Source organism: Pithys albifrons, chromosome 5, assembly GCF_047495875.1.
Source record: "Pithys albifrons albifrons isolate INPA30051 chromosome 5, PitAlb_v1, whole genome shotgun sequence".
NCBI classification, from domain to species: Eukaryota; Metazoa; Chordata; class Aves; order Passeriformes; family Thamnophilidae; genus Pithys; species Pithys albifrons.
In genome coordinates, this window is record NC_092462.1 from 75,074,173 (window position 1) to 75,099,278 (window position 25,106).

The following is a 25,106-nucleotide window of genomic DNA, read 5'->3' on the forward strand; positions in this document are numbered from 1 at the left end:
CTCAAATGCCTTCAAAATACAGAGAGATGTAAAAATAATCATCTACTTCAAGCTACAATTCAAGTGGGTTTCAAACTTTCCCTCCTTGGCCTGGCAACTGGGGTCTCATGTGAAAATGCCAGGAAAAACCTGGGTATGGACAAGAAAACCACGTGTGAGGGGTTTGTTTGTGAAGGCAGAGCTGGCTAGTGCAGCCTCAGGGGATGTGCAAGGGGGAACAACCTCGTTTAGCAACCCCTGGGGATCTGCTGGGGAGACAAGTGGGAGGGAGGGAGGGGGAAAAACACTTTTCAGAGGGATCTTGACTGTGGGATGTGTCTCCAGAGGGGCTGGAAATAAACAGACATTGGAGGTGCCACCCTCCTCTCCAGACTGGCAGCACAGTGTGGGGAACACGGGGCTGAGAGGGAAGGATGAGCCCAAAAAATCCCTGTAGAGGAGCTTGAGGACACAGCCCAACTAAAACTGCCTGTGAAGTCCCACTTGCTGCTGGAAAAAGGGAGGAAATGATGAGCACATAGAAGGAGAGACCTTCCAGAGCCAAGGGATGGTGGGAAAGCCTCAAAGGGCATTCCTGAAACAGCAGGACCCAGAGTTGTGTCCTGGGTAGGTCAGGCACTGGGCAAACAGCTCCCAAATCCCACGGGATTCAGGATTTGGATCACAGCCCCCTTTAACAACCATGGGCACCTCGTGAGGGCTCCCATGGCCTCAGCCCAAAGAGGTTCCATCTCCAGGAGATGCACAAACAAATCGCTGCAGGACAGAACAAAAGAGGAACAACTTGTCCTTGTGGCAAAGGGCAGAGTTCCTTGGGAGGTTCCTGCCAAGAGCACTGGGGTGAGGAGAAAGCTGTGGCATGGCATTAACAGCAGTTCTGTGGCCTCCCCAGAGCCCTCCCTGCCCTGCCCTGCCCTGCTCTGCTGTTCCCATCCCCGGGCACACGGAGCACTCTGGACATCCAGAACAACAGAGGACTTGTGCTCTCAGCCCTTCTGCTCCCCGGGGAATAAATCCTAATGGGTTCTGCTCCTGAGGGTTTGTTCCCAGACACAGCAACATTCCCCGTCCTTCTGGTGGTGACAGAACTTCTGGGATGAGAACAGGGCCCCTTTGAATCCTGAGTGCAGGAACACAATCCCAACCCCACAAACAGACCTTGAGCCAAGAAATCAGGGAATGGGTTGGGTTGGAAGGGACCTTAAAGCCCATCCAGTGCCACCCCTGCCATGGGCAGGGACACCTCCCACCTGCCCAGGGTGCTCCAAGCCCTGTCCAACCTGCCCTTGGACACTCCCAGGGATGGGGCAGCCACAGCTTCTCTGCCCAACCTGTGCCAGGCCCTGCCCAGCCTCCCAGCCACCAATTCCTTCCCAATATTCCATCCATCCCTGCCCTCTGGGCAGTGGGAAGCCATTCCCTGTGTCCTGTCCCTCCATCCCTTGTCCAAGGTCCCTCTCCATCTTCCTTAAAGGCCCTTCAGATATTGGAAGGCCCTGAATTGTGCTATGATCCTGGTGGTCCACTCAGGATGGACCAGCTGAATGGGGCAGGTCAGCTGTGACAGCTCAAGGCATAAAAGAGGGCACCACAATTTGTAACTCTGTTCTTCTTTGTGCCAGTAAAGGCAGAAGGGACGTGTCTGCTGTGCAGGATGAACCTCAACCCTTTTATCTCAAGAGGTTCCACAAGGAAATACAACAGAATCCCCCATTGTTGCACAGGAAACACATCTCTCAACAGTCTTTGGCAACCAACCTGCCTTTGGGACCTTCCGTGAGTGCTGTGACATCCCTCCTGACCTGAAGCAGAACACTCCCTGCCCCGTCCCTGGGATGGGGCTGCAAACAACCTCAGAGCCCCAGCTCAGCACTGCCCAGGGGGGGCATGAAGCTCCAGACCCCGGAGAGAGAAAGGTCTGGAGAGACCCCCAGGGCCTGAAGGGGCTCCAGGAGAGCTGGAGAGGGACTGGGGACAAGGCCTGGTGGGACAGGACACAGGGAATGGCTTCCCACTGCCAGAGGGCAGGGATGGATGGCAGGGGAGGTGCAGGTTGGACATGAGGAAGAATTTCCTCACAGAAAGGGGGGTTGGGCACTGGAAGGGGCTGACCAGGGAGGTGGTGGAGTCCCATCCCTGGAGATGTCCAAGGAAAGGCTGGAGGTGGCACTTGGTGCCATGGGCTGGTCTCCAAGGTTGTGTTTGGCCTTGGGTTGGACTTGATGATCTTGGGGGTCTTTTTCAACCCAAATAATCCTGTGAGATGGAAGATTAAAGAGAAATCCTTGTCTGGGAGGGTGGGCAGGCCCCGGCACAGGTTGGGCAGAGAAGTTGTGGCTGCCCCATCCCTGGGAGTGTCCAAGGCCAGTTTGGACAGGGCTTGGAGCACCTTGGGCTGGTGGGAGGTGTCCCTGCCCACGGGATGGCACTGGATGGGCTTTAAGGTCCCTTCCAACCCAACCCATCCCATGATCCTGTGACCCCTCACTGGGCAAGGGGCCCCTGATGCAGGGGGTGGGCACCGGGGACAAGGACCTGCCTCCCCTCCTGCACTCACAGTCCAAGACACCCCAACTCTGAACCAGAGACAACCTGCACAAACCCCTCCAACACCTGGTTTGATGCTCTCAAGCACCTTCAATATTCCACATCCCTCTCCCAAAGCCCCCGTGACCCCTCCCCACATTCCCTGTGCCCTTCCCTCTTTGCCAGCTCTTGGTGGCCTCTCCAGGGCTCTGGAACCAGCAGAGGTGCCAGGGAAGGCCGTGGCCAAAGCCCTGGGGCTGACAAGATAAAGACTTAAAGCAGGGAAGGGCAAGCTCTGGGAGAACCTCTGCCATAAATCAGATTTTAGGAGGCAGGAAGGTGACCTGTATGGAGGAATCAAAGTCTGGAACAGGATGTATATAAAGCAAATATTGAACTAACTTTGGTAAGACAGAAAAATGGAAGAGCTTTGGTGGGGTTGGGTGAAGTTTTAACTCTTAGAAATTTCCTGTTCCACTCATGTAGGGCGGTTTTACCCTGATCCATACAATGCATTGTGTTCCCAGCCATGAATGGGGCACCCAGATTTTCCTTTCCAAGCTTTTTTTTTTATTATTACTGTCTTTCCCGGAGCAATAAAGCCATTGAAATCCTCCAGGCCTTGTCCATTGGGTGTTTTCTTTCCTAGGAGACATCAAACTGCTCCGAAGTTTTATTTTAAGCCAATTCAATAGGAGGGATGGGGAGCACCTTGTTGAACTCGGACAATGGGAGCGAGCCCAGGGCTATTCAATTAACGAGAGCTCCATTTGCAGGCAATTCCTGCTGGGAATTCATTACTTTAATTAGGCTGGCAAATGGAGAAGCTTAAAGAGGCACCATTTGGTGGAGGACAGGTGGGCAAGGAAATTCCAGGGGAATTCACAAGGAAGGAAGAGGAGCTCGTGGAAAGCAGAGCTTGGAACCTCTCCAGATAAACCAGAATTGTCAAAAACTGAGAGCAAGAAACAGGACTAAAAACTCCCTGGCTCGAGGGATGGGTTCAGATTTATCCAGAAAAATCCAGCTCATTTCTCTTAGAAAAGGAGTGAGATGATCTTCGAGGTCCCTTCCAACCCAAAGCATTCCAGCATTCTGCAACATTCCACTGGGAATTGCACAGAGAAGGAGTTATTGAGGGAGAAAGTCCAGTTCACACAGAAAAATCTAAATGATAAGGGGGACAAACCAGCCCCAACCTCATGAGGTGCTTCCCCATAGGGATTTTTCCAGCTCCTGGGACACCCTGGGCATCCCATCCCATTCCCTCCAGCCCTCCTGGGACACCCTGGGCATCCCTTCCATCCCCTCCATCCCTCCTGGGACACCCTGGGCATCCCATCCCATCCCATCCCATCCCATCCCATCCCATCCCATCCCATCCCCTCCATCCCTCCTGGGACACCCTGGGCATCCCATCCCATTCCCTCCAGCCCTCCTGGGACACCCTGGGCATCCCATCCCTTCCATCCCTCCTGGGAAACCCTGGGCATCCCATCCCTTCCATCCCTCTTGGCTCACCCTGGGCATCCCATCCCATTCCCTCCAGCCCTCCTGGGACACCCTGGGCATCCCATCCCTTCCACCCCTCTTGGCTCACCCTGGGCATCCCATCCCATTCCCTCCATCCCTCCTGGGACACCCTGGGCATCCCATCCCATCCCATTCCCATTCCCAATCCCCATCCCCAATCCCCATCCCATCCCATCCCTGCAGGGTAAGGTGGCACTGCCCTCTCTGTGGCACAGGGTAAGGTGGCACTGCCCTCTCTGTGGCAGGGTAAGGTGGCACTGCCCCCTCTGTGGCACAGGGTAAGGTGGCACTGCCCTCTCTGTGACAGGGTAAGGTGGCACTGCCTTCTCTGTGGCACAGGGGGAGGTGGCACTGCCTTCTCTGTGACAGTGTAAGGTGGTACTGCCCCCTCTGTGGCAGGGGGAGGTGGCACTGCCCTCTCTGTGACAGGGTAAGGTGGCACTGCCTTCTGTGTGGCACAGGGTAAGGTGGCACTGCCATCCCTGTGACAGGGTAAGGTGGCACTGCCCCCTCTGTGGCACAGGGTAAGGTGGCACTGCCCCCTCTGTGACAGGGTAAGGTGGCACTGCCCTCCCTGTGACAGGGTAAGGTGGCACTGCCCTCTGTATGGCACAGGGTAAGGTGGCACTGCCCTCTCTGTGACAGTGTAAGGTGGTACTGCCCTCTCTGTGGCAGGGGGAGGTGGCACTGCCCTCCCTGTGGCATAGGGTAAGGTGGCACTGCCCTCCCTGTGACAGGGTAAGGTGGCACTGCCCTCTCTGTGGCACAGGGTAAGGTGGCACTGCCCTCTCTGTGGCACAGGGTAAGGTGGCACTGCCCTCCCTGTGACAGGGTAAGGTGGCACTGCCCTCTCTGTGGCACAGGGGGAGGTGGCACTGCCCTCTCTGTGTGGCAGGGTAAGGTGGCACTGCCCCCTCTGTGGCACAGGGTAAGGTGGCACTGCCCCCTCTGTGGCAGGGTAAGGTGGCACTGCCCTCTCTGTGGCACAGGGGGAGGTGGCACTGCCCTCTCTGTGTGGCAGGGTAAGGTGGCACTGCCCCCTCTGTGGCACAGGGTAAGGTGGCACTGCCCTCTCTGTGGCAGGGGGAGGTGGCACTGCCCTCCCTGTGGCATAGGGTAAGGTGGCACTGCCCTCCCTGTGACAGGGTAAGGTGGCACTGCCCCCTCTGTGGCACAGGGTAAGGTGGCACTGCCCTCCCTGTGACAGGGTAAGGTGGCACTGCCCTCTCTGTGGCACAGGGAGAAGTGGCACTGCCCTCTCTGTGTGGCACAGGGTAAGGTGGCACTGCCCTCTCTGTGGCAGGGGGAGGTGGCACTGCCCTCTCTGTGACAGGGTAAGGTGGCACTGCCCTCTCTGTGGCAGGGGGAGGTGGCACTGCCCTCTCTGTGGCACAGGGGGAAGTGGCACTGCCCTCTCTGTGTGGCACAGGGTAAGGTGGCACTGCCCTCTCTGTGGCACCAGCAGGAAGATCTAAGCAAAACAGGAACTAAAAATGCCACAAACCCCAAAATCTTTATATTTTCATTTTAGTATAAACTACTCACCTTTCTGCCTGTTTAAAAATTAAAGTTTTAAAAGGAAGTTTAAAAACCCCAATTTAGGGGCAGTGAGTTCAGTAAAGGAGTTTAAAAAATCCAATTTATGGGCAGTGAGTTCAGTGAAGGAGTTTAAAAATCCCAGTTTGAGAGCACTGAGTTCAGTAAAGTTTAAAAAATCCAGTTTAGGGGCAGTGAGTTTGGTGAAGGAGTTTAAAAATTCCAATTTAGGGGCAGTGAGTTCATAAAGGAGTTTAAAAAATCCAATTTAGGGGCAGTGAGTTCATTAAAGTTTAAAAAATCCCAATTTAAGAGCAGTGAGTTCAGTGAAGGAGTTTAAAAATCCCAATTTAGGGGCAGTGAGTTCAGTAAAGTTTAAAAACCCCAATTTAGGGGCAGTGAGTTCAGTGAAGGAGTCAAGGCCAGGCAGTGGATGGATCCTGTTTATTGGTTCTTTCCATCCCATCTTGAGTTACAGGTGTAAAAGTCACACAAACTGCAGGTAGAAACATGTAAACCAATACAAAAATAAATGGCAAGGTCAATTTGATATTTACTGACTGGAGCTGTGTAATAAATAGGAGAGGCAAAAAGCTTCACTCACACCATTCAGCTGAACTGAAGTTACAGTAGTGTTGGCAAAGACACTTTTTTACCTTCAATTGCAAATATTAAAGCATTGAGAACTAATATAAAAGTGAATTTTGGCACATTGGAGAGTGAGAAGGGTTAAATCAGCATCTGAGGTACGTTGGAACAATCTAAGCTTAGATTGAGTTCTACCAACTCACAGCTCACAATTCACTAGACTAGTCACAACTTTTTCCCTTTTGAGAATACCAAAGTATTCCAGAGCTTAAATCTGTGCAAATTCTGACAAGTTTTCGATTAAAAAATAACAATAATTATTAAAAAAACCAACAACACAAACTTATGAGGGAACTCCAATGCAACTCAACTCCCCCCTGCAATCCGTGGGGTTAATGCAAAGTGTAAATAATTAATACCAAATTGCACAGATTAATATAAAACGTTCCCAGATTGCAGAGCAGCTCAGGCTGCAGAGATTTCCCTCCTAAGCTTCTCACAGTTTTTGTTTTTTTGTCCCTATAACTTCAGTAACTTCTGATCACACTCATTCCTGGTGAGGAGAAAATACAAAATCACCACCACAAGGTGCTCACGTGGAGCTCAGCAAAGCGTGTTTGGAAACCCCTTGAGGACTCTCAGCACTTTTTCCCAGGATCACAAATGCCTGGACACGAATTTTCCCAATAAATTACAAGAGAAAAGGAACATTGGAATGGCACTTTTGCCGTATCCAAACATTGGGGGGTCCAAATGGTGCTTTTTTTTTTGGTTATACAGTAGATAAAACCTGTTCAAAAATCAGATCCTTGGGAGAAGTTCCATCCTCACCTGGAATTCCAGAGGGAGGAATCACATCCCCCTGGATGGGGGTCCATCCTCACCTGGAATTCCAGAAGGAGGAATCACATCCCAAATTCCAGAGGGAGGAATCACTTCCCCTTGGATGGGGGTCCATCCTCCCCTGGAATTCCAGAGGGAGGAATCCCATCCCCTGGATGGGGGTTCTTACAGTACAAACAGCTCTGACCAGAGTACACAAAAGTTACACTTTTCTAAAAAAAACCAGAGAGCTGCTGATTGGTGGAATCACCTCCCAAATCATCAGCAGCTGCTCTGAAAAAAATCAGCAGCATTGACACATTTCAGTCCTCAAAGAGTTTTCTCTTAAACAGTTTAACCATTTGTGCTAAGATTTGTCACTGGGTTAAGTTTGAAAAGTCCTTTCAACCAAAACTGTTTGTCCTTTAAATCAAAAATAAAAGGGGTGAAACCACCCCCTGACACCCATTTAATAAACGGTGTCACTCCAAGGCACTACCACGTTTGAAAGGATCCCACTGTCACAGTCTCACTATTTTGGTGTTTTATTTTATGTTTGAAAGGATCCCACTGTCACAGTTTCACTATTTTGATTTTTTTTTTTAAATTCTGGTTGAAAGTCACAGTTCAAAAATAAAAAAAAACCAATTGAGGTAATAATTTCAATACCAAAATACACGAATTGAACCATTCCCAGTGTGGTGAAAGGGCTTTGGGACACACAGCTATGACCATGAACATGCAGCACAGCAGAGAAGGACTCCAGGCCTTTTTTCCGAGCTCTCCTGCTCCACTTTTTTAAGGAACAGCTCAATTTGCACAGTGAAACACCCAATTTTCAATATATTTTTTTTTTTGGTGACAGGGCTTGGAATTCCAACTGGATCAGCCCCACCAATCCTGATTTTAGAGCTGCACAAATTGTGGTTCTTAAAAAGAGTTCAGCAGAGCCCCATCAGCTACAGCATCTTCATCTATTGGATCAATTGCACTTAAATCTACTCTTCACTGACTCAGGAGTTGGGACAAAGCCTTCAGCATTCCCAACCTCTGGAATTCCTGGACATTACACACTCATCCCACTACTCTAGGGATATGGCTTTGGAGAGCTGGGGCTGGGGAGGAGCACGCTGGGGTTGGTGGCAACACAACTAGAATTGGATTGAAATCTCCTTTTTGCCCCTTTTTCTTGCAGCGTTTGACACCTCCAGGAATTCTGGGATAAGGAATTCCATGCAAGCTGCCCAGCCCCCCAACCTTTGCTACCTTTGCTCTACAGGCACTACAGGATATTGAGACTAATTTTAGCCATGCATAGATAAAACTCAGGAGGCTCCTTGGGATGTTCCACACCTGGAATTCCAGGGAATACCCCAGGAAGCCTCAAACACAAACTCATTGCTGGATTTTACTGGCCTCTAACAGGACACAAAGAGTTTATAATAAAGTCTCGTGGTGTGCAAAAACAAAAATATATAAAATAATAAGCCTTAAATTCAGCTTTTTAAATGTAAGGAGGAAAAGTGGGAATGAAACCTCAGGAAAATCTCCAGCCCAGCACTTGGAATTCCAGCCCAGCACAGGCTGCCAGGGAGGGCTGAAATCACCTAAAACACAGTCCAGGTTATTGAAATTTCAGCCATTTCATATTCCAAAGGTAAAAAAATCCATCTCTTAAGTGAGGCACAAACTCTAATGAGCCTCAGGTTGTATGGCAGGTGGAAAAATCTCATTTTCCTGCCATGCAATGAGACTGTGCAAACATTTTGTAGGTATTTTTAAGACATTTTTCATTCTATTTCTTCTTTTATCTCACAGATCTGACCAAGAAGAAAAGCTGCACTTGGATTAAAGACTGAACTACCCCCAAGAGAAAGGAATGGGAAAATAAAAACTTCCTCCTGGGCTGTTTCCACCTAAATTCTGACACAACCTGCTCATTCAGATGAGCTGCACTAATTACCTGTAAGTACCTTCTAAACCTTCAGGCAGTGCCTTACAAACCTCACTTAAAAACTGAATTAAGTCAGGACAACCTGGTTGTGTAATTTGGGAACTATAAAAACCTTTTTCCAAGTACTTAAAACCTGATTTATCACCAGTGTGCAAATTCCTCTGGAAGCTCCACCAACAGGTTCCTCCCTGGTTCAAGTTCCACCTTCTGGGATTTTTTACCTTTGGAAATCGTTCCTTCCAAGAGAAGGAATTTTTCAGCTGAAGAATCTCCCTCTTGCCTTGCCTTGCTCAGCTTGTAGGACTGACCTAAGACTCCCTCAGGGATCTAAGAACAGCAAGGAACAGATGCAGCCAGCCTTGGAATATTTCCTAGAATTCCAATGAGAGCACTGGGAAGAAATTAAGATTTCTCCACTGATTTCACCCTGAAATGTATAAAACCTTTTCTTTAGAAAAGTCAAAATTTTGAGTGCAGATCAAACTGTGCAGAGGGTGGGAAGGGCCATTCCCTGTTCTGGGAATGTGGGATTGGGGACCCCTTTAAGTGTTTGTTCCCCATTCCCTGCTCTGGGAATGTGGGACTGGGGACTCCTCTAAGTGTTCCCCATTCCTCAATCTGGGAATGTGGGACTGGGGACTCCTCTAAGTGTTCCCCATTCCCTGCTCTGTGAATGTGGGACTGGGGACTCCTCTAAGTGTTTGTTCCCCATTCCCTGCTCTGGGATTGTGGGACTGGGGACTCTTCCAAGTGTTCCCCATTCCCTGCTCTGGGAATATGGGACTGGGGGCTCCTTTAAGTGTTTGTTCCCCATTCCCTGCTCTGGGAATGCGGGACTGGGGATTCCTCTAAGTGTTTCCCATTCCCTGCTCTGGGAATGTGGGACTGGGGACTCTTCTCAGTGTTCACCATTCCTCAATCTGGGAATGTGGGACTGGGGGTTCCTCTAAGTGTTCCCCATTCCCTGCTCTGGGAACAGCCCCAGCTGTGGGACTGGGGACTCTTCCAACTAAGTGTTCCCCCATTTCTCGCTTTGGGAACACCCTACAAACTGTGGGATTGGGGATTCTTCTAAAACGTTAAAATGTTCCCCAATTTCTCGCTTTGGGAACATCCTGAGAGCTCTGGGATTAGGGATCTTCTTAGATTTCCCCAATATTCCCCCATTTCTCGCTTTGGGAACACCTTGACAGCTGTGGAATCAAGGACTCTTTTAAACTTTCCCAAATTTCTGACTTTGGGAACACCCCAACAACTGTGGGATCAGGGACTATTCTGTGTTCCCCCATCTCTTGCTTTGGGAACACCTCCACAGCTGCAGATTTAGGAATTCCAATTTTTTCTAACATATCCCTCTTTTCCTGCTTTGGGAACAACCTACAAACTGTGGGATCAGGGACTCCTCTGAGATTTCCCCACTGTTCCCCCATCTCTCGCTTTGGGAACATCCTGACAGCTGTAGATTTAGGGATCTTAAATCTCTGAACACTTCCCCCATTTCTCTCTTTGGATACAACCCAAAAACTGTGGGATCAGGGAATCTTCTGTCTTTGTCCCATTGTTCCCCCATTTCTCGCTTTGGGAACACCCCAACAACTGTGGGATTGAGAATTCTGAGGTTTTAAAATGTTACCCCATTCCTCACTCTGAGAACAATTTCAAAGCTGTGAGATCAGGGACTCCTCTGAGTTTTCCCCACCGTTCCCCCATTTCTCGCTTTGGGAACACCCCAAAAACTGTGGGATTGGGAATTCTGAGGTTTGAAAATGTTCCCCCGTCTCTCGCTTTGGGAACACACAAACTGCTGTAGGACAAGGTCCTCTTCTTGAGATTTCCCCACTGTTCCCCCATTTCTCACTTTGGGAACATCCTGACAGCTCTGGGATCAGGGAATCTTCTGGGATTTCCCCAACATTCTCCCATTTCTCGCTTTGGGAACACCCCACAGCTCTGGGATCAGGGACTCCTCTGCATTTTTCCCACTGTTCCCCTATTTCTCGCTTTGGGAACACAAAAGCTGCAGGTTTTGGGACTCCTCTACAGAAATTTCTGAGTTGTTCCCCCATTTCTCTCTTTGGATACAACCCAAAAACTGTGGGATCAGGGACTCTTCTGTGTTTGCCCCATTGTTCCCCCATTTCTCGCTTTGGGAACACCCCAACAACTGTGGGATTGGGAATTCTGAGGTTTTAAAATGTTACCCCATTCCTCACTCTGAGAACAATTTCAAAGCTGTGGGATCAGGGACTCCTCTGAGTTTTCCCCACTGTTCCCCCATCTCTCACTTTGGGAACATCCTGACAGCTGCAGATTTAGGGATTCCAAGTTTTTCAGTTGTTCCCCCATTTCTCGCTTTGGGAACACTCCACAGCTCTGGGATTAGGGACTTCTCTGAGCTTTCCCCACTGTCCCCCCATTTCTCGCTTTGGGGACACCCCAACAGCTGCAGGGTGAGGGACTCTGCAATGGAAATTTTGGAATTGTTCCCCCATTTCTCCCTTTGGATGCAACCCAAAAACTGTGGGATCAGGGACTCCTCTGAATTTTCCCCACTGTTCCCCAATTTCTTGCTTTGGGAACACCCCAGAGCTGTGGGAGTGGGGACTTAGTTCGGAGTTTTCCCCACTGTTCCCCCATTTCTCACTTTGGGAACACCCACAGCTCTGGGATTAGGGACTCTTTTAAATTTTCCCAAATTTCTCACTTTGGGAACACCACAACAACTGTGGGATCAGGGACTATCCTGTGTTCCCCCATCTCTCGCTTTGGGAACACCTCCACAGCTGCAGATTTAGGAATTCCCACTTTTTCTAACATATCCCTCTTTTCTTGCTTTGGGAACAACCTACAAATTGTGGGATTAGGGACTCCTCTCAATTTTCCCCAGTTCCCCCACTTCTCGCTTTGGGAACAACTTACAAACTGTGGGATTGGGGATTCTTCTAAATTTTTGTAACGTTCCCTAATTTCCCACTTTGGGAACATCCTGACACCTGTGGGATTAAGGGCTATTCTGAGTAAGTGTCCCCCCATCTCTCGCTTTGGGGACACCCCAACAGCTGTAGGGTGAGGGACTTTTCAATGGAAATTTTGGAATTGTTCCCCCATTTCTCCCTTTGGATACAACCCAAAAGCTGTGGGATCAGGGATTCTTCTGTGTTTGCCCACTGTTCCCCCATTTGTCCCTTTGGATACAACCCAAAAGCTGTGGGATCAGGGATTCTTCTGAGTTTTCCCCATTGTTCCCCCATTTCTCGCTTTGGGAACACCCACAGCTCTGGGATCAGAGACTCAGAACTCTCAGTTTCCCCCAACATTCCCCCATTTCTCTCTTTGAGAACACCCACAGCTGTGGGATCAGGGTCTCTTCCAGTTAAGTGCTTCCCAATTTCTCCCTCTGGGAACACACCAGCTCTGGGATCAGGGACTCAGAACTCTCAGTTTTTCCCCACTGTTCCCCCATTTCTCGCTTTGGGAACACCACGCAGTTGTGGGATCAGGGACTTAGAACTCTCAGTTTTCCCCAACATTCCCCCGTTTGTCCCTTTGGGAACACCCATAGCTGTGGGTTCAGGAATCTTCTGAGTTTCCCCCAACATTCCCCCATTTGCCCCTTTGGGAACACCCCAGTCCCACATCCCCCCCTTGTGCACCAATTCCCCAGGGACACCCGGAGCAGTTTGATCTCTGCACAACAGCCCAATTTCACCATGACATTCCCACCTATAGGAAATAAATAAAAGTTTTGCTTCTTTTCCTCTTCTGCTTCTTCTTCAGAAGAACTTCCCACTACTCGCCAGAGATTCCAGGAGATGCTTTGGCCAGTCTGGAATTAGGTGAAGTGGAAGCAAACCTGACAGCACACACAGCTAAGCAGAGCCCGTGTTAAATGCCAACCTTACAGGAATGATCTCGTAGTTTGGAAAGAAGTGCTGCAAACAGACAATTCCCTCGATTTTTAGTGATCCAGCAGGGACAAGGAGCATTCCTGGTTCCTGCCAGCAGGTTGGAAAGGCCCAGGACCCACGTGCTTATGTCTTCTGCTCAAAGAGGTCGTGATACTCCTGCTCCTCCAGCTCCCTGTTGTACCTCTCGATCTCCCTGTTGGCTTCCTCCAAGTAATCGTTCATGAACTGGTCCATTACTGGGGTTGGGAAAATTAAGGGAAAACCTTGGTGCAAATGGCATTTAGGAGGAAAGAATATCCAGGTTTTGAAGGGTGTGACAGTTCAGGGACACTCAGGGAAAGGAGGAGTCCAATGGGAGTCCTGCAGCCAGACCTGACCACAACTGCTCTGTGGTACCCGGGGACATAGGGGTGGTACAAGGGTAGAGGGATAGGTGGGATACTGGCAAGGAATTGCTGGCTGGGAAGGTGGGCAGGCCCTGGCACAGGTTGGGCAGAGAAGCTGTGGCTGCCCAATCCCTGGGAGTGTCCAAGGCCAGGTTGGATAGGGCTTGGAGCACCCTGGGCTGGTGGGAGGTGTCCCTGCCTATGGCAGGGGGTGGGATGGGATGGGCTTTGAGGTCCCTTCCAACCCAAACCATTCTGTGACTGTGAATATATTTCTGAGGCAGAAGTGTAAGAGAATCATAGAATGAATTTGGTTAGAAAAGACCTCCGAGATCATCAAGTCCAACCCTTGGGCCAACTCCAGTCCCTTTACCAGATCATGGCACTCAGTGCCATGGCCAAGCTCAGCTGAAAAACCTCCAGGGATGGGGAATCCACCCCCTCTCTGGGCAGCCCATTCCAATCCCTGAGCACTCTCTCTGCAAAGTTTTTTCTGCTTTCCACCTTCAATTTCCCCTGGCAGAGCTTGAGCCCATTGTGCCCCCTTGTCCTATTGCTGAGTGCCTGGGAGAAGAGACCAACCCCCACCTGGCCAGAACTTCCCTTCAGGTACTGCCCAAAATTCAAATCCCCCACAGAGGGTTAACCAGGGCCTGTATCTTCCACTGCCAAACACCAAGGTGAAGATGGAGTAAGGAATCATAAAATCCTGGAATGGGTTGGGTTGGAAAGGACCACAAAGTCCATCCAGTCCCACCCCTGCCACGGGCAGTGACACCTCCCACCAGCCCAGGGTGCTCCAAGCCCTGTCCAACCTGGCCTTGGACACTCCCAGGGATGGGGCAGCCATAACTTTTCCAGTGAATATTGAGGTCCAAGTCTGCTGTTTTAATTTTTGAAGTTGTCCCACAGGACACAGAAAATAACTGTTCTAATTTCAAAGCAGCATCACAGAACCCACCTGGATTTTTGCAGTTTGCTGAAGTTACAATGAAAACTAAACTGGGAAAATAAAACCAAATTGGAAATTGGTAACAAAACAAAGACAAAAGGAATACAATGTTATGAATATTAGAGAATCACTGAATGACTAAGGTTGGAAAAGACCTCTAAGATCAAGTCCAAACATTAATCCAGCACTGCCAAGGCCACCACTGACCCATGTCCCAGGTGGGGAACAACAGGAATACACTGGGACATTGGCAAGGAAGGCCAGAGTAACATTGAAGACAAAACTCTGAAAGCCTTATCAATCCTGCCCAGGCACTATGTGATATTCCAGCACCATTTGGTTTGAAACCTGCTCCTTTGACAAGCTGTGGTACATAAATCACCCTCTGCCTGAGCTCCTGTGCAGGCTGGGGATTGTTTGGTTGGTTCTGTTCTGTTCCTCAGATCTTCTCTCTGAGGAGGAGCTTTCAATGGCCAGGAGATGCCTCTTCACTACTCTGAAACTCAGACCTGCACAGCTTGTGGCCTGTCCCAAACCTTCCCCAAACCCCCATTTTAAAGGATACAGGGATGATAATCCATTTTGTCACCAAAGAAGCTGACAAATTGAGTCCCATTGTAAAAATAACCAGCTGGGAGTGGATCCAAGTGGCGTTTCACCTGCAGTGGGGAATAAAGAGCAGGAATTAAACACTCAGAACTGTGCAGAGACTGCCCTTACAAACCTGAACAGGTAGAAGAAAATGGAAGGATTATTACAGATGTCCAACATCCTCCTCCCACTTTCTAGAGGAAGCTCCAAGATTTATATCCCCAATCCTTCCTGGACAGCTCCAGTTGTGCTCCAAGGATCTCCCCAGACAGGACTGGTGCAATAATTCAGTGCTCAGCACACCTGGATGGCAGTGTGGCAGGGGCTCTGTCATCCACATGGATATTTAAGGAAATCAGCCAGAAGGCTTGGAAGGAATTGTTTCCACTCACGTGAATGTTTTTGATTTCCTGGAGGGTCAACATTCCTCTGGTTTTCAGGGCTTTCCTCTGAGGCTTCTGTAGGAAGAATTAATAATATAATTACTGGGTGACAACGTGGTACTACAGTTTAGTTACTTAAAAAAAAAAGCCACATAAAAACACCCAACCCAAACCACAGAACAGAGGTAAGTATTTCTAACATTAATTTCTAAAATATTTCAATTATATCAAGGTGTTCTGAGAATAAAAGGAAAAATTCACTGATTTTACCTAAAACACTTAAGAGAAGAAAAATCCTGTAAGTGTTTTAAACAGTATCATTTAAAAACAGCTTTACTGTAAGAAAAGAAGAAAGCTGGCACAGGAACAGAAAAAACAACTTAGTTTTGAGCCTAAGAAGTTTTTTAATTCCTTCCTTTCATGCATGTGGTAACTCTCAGAACTATCTGAAGCCCTAAATTAGCCATGACTGGTGAGATTGTAAAGACTATTTATGGTCTTGAACTGCTCCAAGAGGAAACACTTCACACTTGAGATAAGCACTTAAGTTCCAAGTTTTCATTAAATTAATATAATATTCCACAGAGTGTTCTCCTCTGAGTAAGAGCATTGGTATCCCTGGATTACCCCTGAGAGATGTACAGAGCATAAGGTAAGCACAGAAAATCCATTATTTCCCTGAAGGAACACAACCTGCCAGGACTGAGTGAGAACCTGAGGATCCTCAGAAACTGCTCCCACAAATCTGCAGGAAATATTTGCCTTTCCTACTCAAATATTTAGAGATACTGTGCAAATTCTAAGGCAAAAAGAAGTAAATACGAGTATTTTAAAGTAGCAAATGTTCCAAAATTTGCACTGGCACAGGTTGGGCAGAGAAGCTGTGGCTGCCCCATCTCTGAAGTGTCCAAGGCCAGGCTGGAGCACCCTAGGCTGGTGGGAGGTGTCCCTGCCCATGGTGGGTGGCACTGGGTGGGCTCTAAGTCCCTTCCAACCCAACCTTTCTATGACTTTATGATTCTATCAAGTGTCCCACAGTCCCTGTTCCTCTCCCCATCCCTGCAGGAACACATGGAGGCCTCCACAACTGCTCACTTGACTGACACAACCAGAAGAACCCTCCACTCCAGTGGATTCCATTCAAGAAGGTTTAATTTAGTGAATCAAAACACATTTTCAGCTTTGCAGCATTCAGGTACTTCAAGGAGATTTATTTCATCCTACACTTGAGCTCTTGGCAATCACAGCTCAGCTAAATCATCCCATGTTTATCCTGGACAGAATCCATTTGTTCCAGCATTCAAGAGCACATCAATCCATGAATAAGCTGTAGCAAGTAGTAAAACAATATACCAATTACAGAAACTGTTAGTCCCCTTTCTGAAACACATTTGCACACTGGAATGGCCTTGGCAGAAGAAAAAAGAGATGAAAAAAATAAAATGTTTCATGGAGACACGGAATTTGTCCTTTGGTTGTGAAGAAATGCCAAACAGTGAACAAAAGGAAACCTGCCCACAAACCTGTTTGGCAGTTTCTCTGAGCCAATCTTTGATATCCTCTTCCTTCAGGGAGCAGCCAATGAAGACAAGGAAGTATTGCTGTTGAGTGGTGCAGTCTCTGGGATCACCTCTGGGATCAGGAGTTGGCCCCTCCTGGACAGGGAGCAGGCTCAGGGAGTTGGAGCAGGTGTTGTGACACACCTCGATCACTTTGTCAGAGTCTGACAAGGAGGAGACAGAAGAGAGAAATGTCCTGACAGTTGCTGATCTGATTTAACACCAACACATGGGTGCAGAGAGAACAGAAATAACAGAAATAAGTTTTTATCTTAGCAGTGATTTGCTCTTACCTGAAAACTTCACTTTGCCCATGATGTGATAAATGTTTCCAGAGAAAGGGCTTGGCTTGAGCAGTGACTTAATCGCTGTTTGGAACAGAAGACAAACAGATTATCTCACTTATTTCTCTTCTTGGAGCAGCTCCTGCTCAGCCCAAGCTGCTGATCCCTAAGCCACAGCTTCCCAGGGAAAAGCTGGGAGTTCCACCACATAACACTCCTCTGTGCTCTCATTTCTCTGCTATGGGGTTTGGGAAATAATGTCTTTGGCACAGGGAAGGTTTCCAGAGTGTGTGGGAAGTGAAATGCTCCTCCTTAGCACTGCTTGGCTGGGGACAGGCATGACTTTCTATCTACTGTACTTGCCTAAAACAGAGCTGAGCCTGTTTTCCAGTAGCTGCAAAGAATTCTTTGGCACAGAAAGCAGAAGCTGATGGTCACTTTTGAACTGTATTTCAACATTACCAAATAAAATTAAACATAAAATAAATGGGAAATAAAGAAAAAAAAAAGGCACAAAGTGTCTCAGTCCTAAAAACCAACAACTAAATTAGATTTTTATCTGAACAAACTCATGTGTCAGTTTTCCAGAGCAGACACTGAGGAACAGAATTCACTGTACTTTTAGGAAGGAAAGCTGAATTTTCAATTAAAAGTCGACTGGGGCATTAATTAAATCCCTGTGTTACGTCACTGCCTTTCTTCCCCTCTGAGCTTCAGGCCTGGATTTGGATCAAGTCAGGCAAAGTTCACGGGTACCTTTGCACTTGGCCACGAAGCGCGTCCTCTCCAGTGGGCGGTGGAACCACACGCAGATCTGCACCATGGGCGGGAACACGGGCCCGGCGCTGTACCTGCCCTCACACCTGGGCACAGACAGGGGCACGTGCTCAGCCAGGGCACGCCTGGTGGGGCTGCTGCCCTCCCACTGCCCATGGGGACATGTGTCTGACACACCTGGGCTGGGCTGGCACCCTCCCACTGCCCACAGGGACATGTGTCCTTCAGCCAGGGCACACCTGGCAGGGCTGGCACCCTCCCACTGCCCATGGGGAACACCTGGGCTTGGGCTGGCACCTTCCCACTGCCTACTACCCACAGGGGACACCTGGCTGGGGTGGCACCTTCCCACTACCCATGGGGGACACCTGGGCTTGGGCTGGCACCCTCCCACTGCCCACTACCCACAGGGGACACCTGGCTGGGGTGGCACCTTCCCACTGCCCATGGGGGACACCTGGGCTTGGGCTGGCACCCTCCCAGTGCCCACTGTCCACAGGGGACACCTGGCTGGGGTGGCACCTTCCCACTGCCCATGGGGGACATCTGGGCTTGGGCTGGCACCCTCCCACTGCCCATGGGGACATGTGTCTGACACACCTGGGCTGGGCTGGCACCCTCCCACTGCCCCCAGGGACATGTGTCCTTCAGCCAGGGCACACCTGGCTGGGTTGGCACCTTCCCACTGCCTATGAGGGACATCTGTCCTTCAGTCAGGGTACACCTGGCAGGGCTGGCACCTTCACACTGCCCATGGGGGACACCTGGGCTTGGGCTGGCACCCTCCCACTGCCCACTACCCACAGGGGACACCTGGCTGGGGTGGCACCCTCCCACTGCCCATGTGGGACACCTGGGCTTGGGCTGGCACCCTCCCACTGCCCACTGCCCATAGGGGACACCTGGCTGGGGTGGCACCTTCCCACTGCCCATGGGGGACATCTGTCTTTCAGCCGGGGTACACCTGGCAGGGCTGGCACCTTCCCACTGCCCATGGGGGACACCTGGGCTCGGGCTGGCACCTTCCCACTGCCCATGGGGACATGTGTCTGACACACCTGGCTGCAGCTGGCACCCACTCACTGCCCACAGGGACATGTGTCCAACACACCTGGCTGGGCTGGCACCTTCCCACTGCCCATGGGGGACACCTGGGCTCAGGCTGGCACCCACCCACTGCCCATGGGGGACAGCTGTCCTTTAACAGCCACCAAACACCTGGGGCTGGCACCCACTCACTGCCCCAAGGGACATCTGTCCTTCAGCCAGGGCACACCTGGCTGGGCTGGCGCCCTCCCACTGCCCACAGGGCACACCTGGCTGAGCTGGAACCCTCCCACTGTCCACAGGAACATGTGTCCTTCAGCCAGGACACACTTGTCTGGGGCTGACACCCACCCACTACCCACAAGGGACATCTGTCCTTCAGCCAGGGCACACCTGGGTCTGTCACCCACCCCACTGCCCACAGGGAGCACCTGTTCTCTCCCCTCAGGTGAGTCTTGCTCACAGTGAGAAAACACTGAGCTTTTTTCTCCAAGACACCTATGACAATGTGGTATAACAGGCCCAGGCTGTTCAAAGTGCTAAGGACACCTTTTCATGGCAGAACCAAAGCTTGGTTGCGGTTGGAAGGGAACTTCAGATCATTTCCAACTCCGTGCCATGGGCAGGGACACCTTCCACCAGCCCAGGGTGCTCCAACCTGGCCTTGGACACTCCCAGGGATGGGGCAGCCACAGCTTCCCTGCCCAACCTGTGCCAGAGCCTGCCCACACTCCCAGCCAGGAATTTCCTCCTAATGTCCAACCTAAACCTCCTCTTTTACTTTAAAACCCTTCTCCATGTCCTGCCACCATCTACCCACATCCAAATTCACTCTTCCTCTTCTTTAAGAGCCCTGTTTAGGTACTGGAAGGCTGCACTAACATCTCCCTGGATGCTTTTAATGCTCTTCCTGCTGCCTTTTTTCCCCCAACACACTCCCCACATACAATTCTTTCATCCTGTCATCAAACAGATTAAGAGCTGTCCCAAAGTTTTAAACACTTTCTTTTCCTGCTCTCCCTGTGTCTCCCTTTGGCTCCACACAATCCACAAGCAGCTCCAACACCCCAAGCCTTGTGCCAGTTTACTCCAGGAGCTTTCCCTGCATCCAATTTAGAACCAGATTTATGAATAAAAAGATACACACACATCCAGGCCTGGCAAGGTATGATAAATAAATCATGTTTCCAGCACAGAGCTCAGTCAGCCAGGAGTTATGAGGGCTGACAGGTTTATATTTCTGCCAAAAAGGTGCAGTTCAGATAAGTGCAACAAGATGTGTAAAAAAAAAATTCATGAAAAATCTCCTTGGAGTCAAACGGCAATCTTGGTGCCACGTGGTTCTGTGCCCTCAGCCTGTGCCAAGCCTGTCAATAAGGTTCTGGTTTGTGTGAGTGATTGTTGTGTTAATGGCTGCACTGACAGAGCAAGTTCATTCCAGAAAGGCTGAATGGCTGTCAGGATGAAATTACTCCACTCATTATTGACCTCACCCATCCCAATCCTTCCCAACTTATTCCCAGAGGGGTCTTGCCCATTCTTCTGGAAAGCAACAGTGATGCTGCCATTGATTTAAATGGTGTCCAGAAAGGAGCCTTTTCCCCATAAAAGGGCAGCAATTGTGTATTCACTAAGAATACTCAGCAGCTCTCTTAAAAATGATTTACAAAACTGCTGCCTATTCCAAATGAGTAGTCTTGGAAAAAAAAAAGTATCAATGAAGTTAGTGAAACATTTGAATCTTCAAGTTAATTAGAAAAATAGTTTCAGTACTTCTCAGCCTAGATACTTGCCAGCCAGGATACATCAAATAACGAGCTCTCATCATCTGGGGATTTGAGAAACTGCTTTCTGAGAGAATTAATTCGATATCCTCGTTCCTGTAAAGAGATAAAGGTGAAGATTTTTAATTTTATAAGTTCAATAAAACAGCCACTATCTGCTTACATAAAACATAATGTGTGACAGTAAAATTAAGAGTGTGAGGCAGTAACAGTGACATAAATCATGCTCTGCAAAGCAAACACATTTCCCAACCCCTGTATTTAAAAGGCTGTCAATGTAAAGGGAAAACCCCTTTGGCATGAGGAGAAATTAAGAAAAATCTGCATTTCCTTGCTGTAAATCCCCAGAGGAGCACACAGGCAGTGCCCAGTTGCCAGGGGATGGGTCAGGGCTGGGTTACCTGGTCACGATGCCACTCTGTGCCAGGAGCAGTGCCCCAGGTGCCAGGGGATGGATCAGGGTGGGTTACCTGGTCACAGTGCCACTCTGTGCCAGCAGCACACAGGCAGTGCCCCAGGAGCAAGGGGGTGGATAGGGGTGGATTATCTGGTCACAGTGCCACTCTGTGCCAGGAGCAGTGCCCCAGGTGCCAGGGGATGGATCAGGGTGGGTTACCTGGTCACAGTGCCACTCTGTGCCAGCAGCACACAGGCAGTGCCCCAGGAGCAAGGGGGTGGATAGGGGTGGATTATCTGGTCACAGTGCCACTCTGTGCCAGGAGCACAAAAGGACTGCCGCAGGTGCCAGGGGATGGGTCAGGGTGGGGTTACCTGGTCACAACACCACTCTGTGCCAGGAGCACACAAGGACTGCCCCAGGTGCCAGGGGATGGGTCAGGGTGGTTTACCTGGTCACAGTGCCACTCTGTGCCAGGAGCAGTGCCCCAAGTGCCAGGGGGTGGGTCAGGGCAGGGTTACCTGGTCACGGTGCCACTCTGTACCACCAGCACACAGGCAGTGCCCAGGTGCCAGGGGATGGATAGGGGTGATTTACCTGGTCACGATGCCACTCTGTGCCAGGAGCACACAGGCAGTGCCCCAGGTTCCAGGGGATGGGTCATGGTGGTTTACCTGGTCACAGTGCCACTCTGTGCCAGGAGCAGTGCCCAGGTGCCAGGGGTTGGGTCAGGGAGGGTTACCTGGTCACGACGCCGCCCTGTGCCAGCACGAAGGCAACGGAGGGGTTGGCGGCACGGATGAGGCTCTGCAGCTGTGCCAGGAGCGGGTGCCTCGGCTCTGCCACGTGGCTGGTGAACACCACGGTGCTCACCAGGCCTGGGGGGAAGCACAGCTCAATCACACAGGACCAGAGACAAGCCAGGGACACACTGGCCATTCCCCTCTTATCTCAGTGCTGGGGAGGCCACACCTTGAGTGTTGTGTTCAGTTCTGGGCTCCTCAGTTCTGGAAAGATCTTGAGGGGCTGGAGCAGGGCCAGAGAAGAGCAAGGAGGCTGGAGAAGGGAGTGGAGCACAAGTGCTGTGGGGAGAGGCTGAGGGAGCTGGGGGTGTTTAGCCTGGAGAAGAGGAGGCTCAGAGGTGACCTCAGCACTCTCCACAACTCCCTGACAGGGGGTTGTACGTGGGGGGGTCGGTCTCTTCTCCCAACACAGCTGGAGCTGTGCCAGGGGAGGTTTGGTTTGGGTGTTCAGGCATTGGAATGGGCTGCCCAGAGAGGGGGTGGATTCTCCATCCCTGGAGGTGTTTAAGGTGACACTGGATGTGGCTCTCAGTGCCATGATCTGGTGAGCAAACTGGGGTTGGTCAAGGGTTGGGCTTGATGATCTCAGAGGTCTCTTCCAACCCAGTTCATCTTAACATAAAATCATAGAATCATAGAATGGATTGGGTTGGAAAAGACCTCAGAGATCATCAAGTCCAACCCTTGGTCCAGCTCCAGTCCCTTTACCAGATCATGGCACTCAGTGCATCAGGCATTGGAATGGGCTGCCCAGAGAGGGGGTGGATTCCCCATCCCTGGAGGTTTTTCAGCTGAGCTTGGCCGTGGCACTGAGTGCCATGATCTGGTAAAGGGACTGGAGTTGGCCCAAGGGTTGGACTTGATGATCTGGGAGGTCTTTTCCAACCCAATCCATTCTAGGATTCCATGAAACCTCTCCAGGGAATGCTGCTCCGGTGCATTCTGTCTCCTGGAGGTGCTGGTATCACACAGAGGCCCTGGGTGGGCAGACACAGCCCATGGCACTGACTGATGGACAGGAGGTGCCATCCAGCACCAAAACAGCTTTCTGGGAACTGGAAGGTGCTCACACAGCCTGAGGAAGGAATTCTATTCAAACCATCACTGCCCTCTCTGTTTCTGAGAGATGCATTTTGGAGACCACCCAGTTTTGTTTAATTCTTTATACTCTGACCTAAAGGAAAAATTCCTCCCAGCCTGGGGAATAGCATGTTCAATGGGAGCAGGAAAGAAACAGGAGGGATGGATTAAAAATACATATGCTTTAGGAAAATAATGGGCCCCCTTTGCTCCCACATGTACAATGGGCATATTTAACAATGGGGCTTCTTAATTTGTGTTGTATGTGAAATTGTTTTGCAAGGGGTGCCAGTGTGCCCTTAGATTAAGAAGGTGCCATCCTACAGCCTCTGTGCAGACAAGGAAAGGGGGAAAAGGGGGAAAAAGGAGAGGGAAAAGGAAATTACAGCACAGAGATGGTGGCAGGAGTTTTTGGGAAAGCTCAAGCAAATGCACAGCAAAACTGCTCATGTTGGTGACTCTGCTCGAGGCTTTGTCAGTTCCCCCCATCCTCATCTGTCTCTGCTGCTCTTGGGGCTTTCCAAAGGGGAATGTAACTCATGGAAAATGATGTCACATGGACAACAAGTCCAGGGCCCCCTTTGTTACAGAGAGAAGCCTGATAATAGGACAGACCTGGAAAGCAGCAGCACAAGGCAAACCCAAGGTAACCAAAACAAGGAAGGCATCCAAAGGTCTTACTAATTCCCACCTGCCCATGCCCATACTTGGCTTTTCTTACACCTACAAGTTTCTGTTTTCAGGTTGGTACAACAGCCAGTACAACAACAGTGCCTTGGCTCACTGGTGACCAGGACTACAAACAACAGCACTGGGGGACACAACGCTCCCAAAATTCCCCCAAAAGGGTGGTGGGCACTGATCAGGTTCCCCAGGGCAGGGTCAGGTGGGATCTCAGGGAAAGGCTCTTCCCCCAGAGGGTGGTGGGCACTGCCCAGGCTCCCCAGGGCAGTGGGCACTGCCTCAAGGCTGCCAGAGCTCCAGGAGGGCTGGGATGATGCTCTGGGGCACAGGGTGGGATTGTTGGGGTGTCTGTGCAGGGCCAGGGTTGGACTGGATGGTCCTTGGGGACCCCTCCCAGCTCAGGACATCCCATGATTCTGTGATTAAGTAGGACCAGTATCTCTCCAAGTTAGTGTCTCTAAATCTTGCTGGTGTTGCACCAGAAATAAATTCTCCACTGTATGCAAACACAGTGGATTCTCTCTGTAGAGAGATATCTCATTTCTCCCACAAAAGTTGTTGACATCCCATCCCTGGGAGTGTACAAGGCCAGGTTAGACAGGGCTTGGAGCACCCTGGGCTGGTGGGAGGTGTCCCTGCTCATGGCAGGGGGTGGCACTGGGTGGGCTTGAAGGTCCCTTCCAACCAAAACCATTCCATGATTCTGGAGCCCCTCTGGGCTGGAGCCAGGCTGGGGAGAGCTGTGGGGGTCACCTGGAGAAGAGAAGGCTCCAGGGACACCTGAGAGCCCCTGGCAGGGCCTGAAGGGGCTCCAGGAGAGCTGGAGAGGGACTGGGGACAAGGACTGGAGGGATAGGACACAGGGAATGGCTTCCCACTGCCAGAGGGCAGGGATGGGTGGGATATCGGGAAGGAATTGGTGGGTGGAAGGGTGGGCAGGCCCTGGCACAGGTTGGGCAGAGAAGCTGTGGCTGCCCCACCCCTGGGAGTGTCCAAGGCCAGGCTGGACAGGGCTTGGAGCACCCTGGGCTGGTGGGAGGTGTCCCTGCCCATGGCAGGGGGTGGGATGAGATGAGCTTTAATGTCCCTTCCAACCAAAACCATTCTGTGATTCCACAAATCCTGCAGAAGTGAATTCCCTGCTACACAAGTGACACAATCCTGCACTGCTCTGGAAAGTTTCTGTGTCCCCCATCTCAGTTCACAGCACACTTTTCCTCCTAAAAATCTATGTGAAACTATTTATGTGAAACTATTTCTTTACAGACAGGGACCTGCAATGTCACATTCTCGATCTGAAAAGGAGATGACAACACTTTCCAATGTGCAGAAATAACTCCCTGCCAGCAGAACATTCCTCTAAGCTCCAGTATTTGGAATTCTTGCAGTATTTTAACCATAGGAAAATCAGCTATGCCTGTCCTGGGCATTTTCTAGTTCCTCCTTCAACAATGACAAATTCTCCCCCAGTCAGGTCTGTACAAAGCACTTTAAAAAAAGGTAACTTTAAAT

At 50.3% G+C, this 25,106-nt stretch overlaps 1 protein-coding gene across 1 annotated transcript in view; it reads right to left on the minus strand.

Annotated features, from left to right (window-relative positions):
* Positions 1 to 6,024: 6,024 nt before the first annotated feature.
* Positions 6,025 to 25,106, minus strand: part of LOC139672640 (dynein axonemal assembly factor 9-like) — an 87,978-nt gene continuing 68,896 nt past the window's right edge. The window contains exons 30-37 of the mRNA XM_071557079.1: positions 21,770 to 21,905; positions 20,640 to 20,726; positions 17,779 to 17,885; positions 17,032 to 17,106; positions 16,703 to 16,902; positions 15,189 to 15,254; positions 14,771 to 14,864; positions 6,025 to 13,103 (exon numbers count right to left, since the gene is read on the minus strand). Coding sequence (XP_071413180.1) covers positions 12,991 to 13,103; positions 14,771 to 14,864; positions 15,189 to 15,254; positions 16,703 to 16,902; positions 17,032 to 17,106; positions 17,779 to 17,885; positions 20,640 to 20,726; positions 21,770 to 21,905 — 878 coding nt within the window. The 3' untranslated portion in view covers positions 6,025 to 12,990. The remainder of the gene's footprint in view (positions 13,104 to 14,770; positions 14,865 to 15,188; positions 15,255 to 16,702; positions 16,903 to 17,031; positions 17,107 to 17,778; positions 17,886 to 20,639; positions 20,727 to 21,769; positions 21,906 to 25,106) is intronic.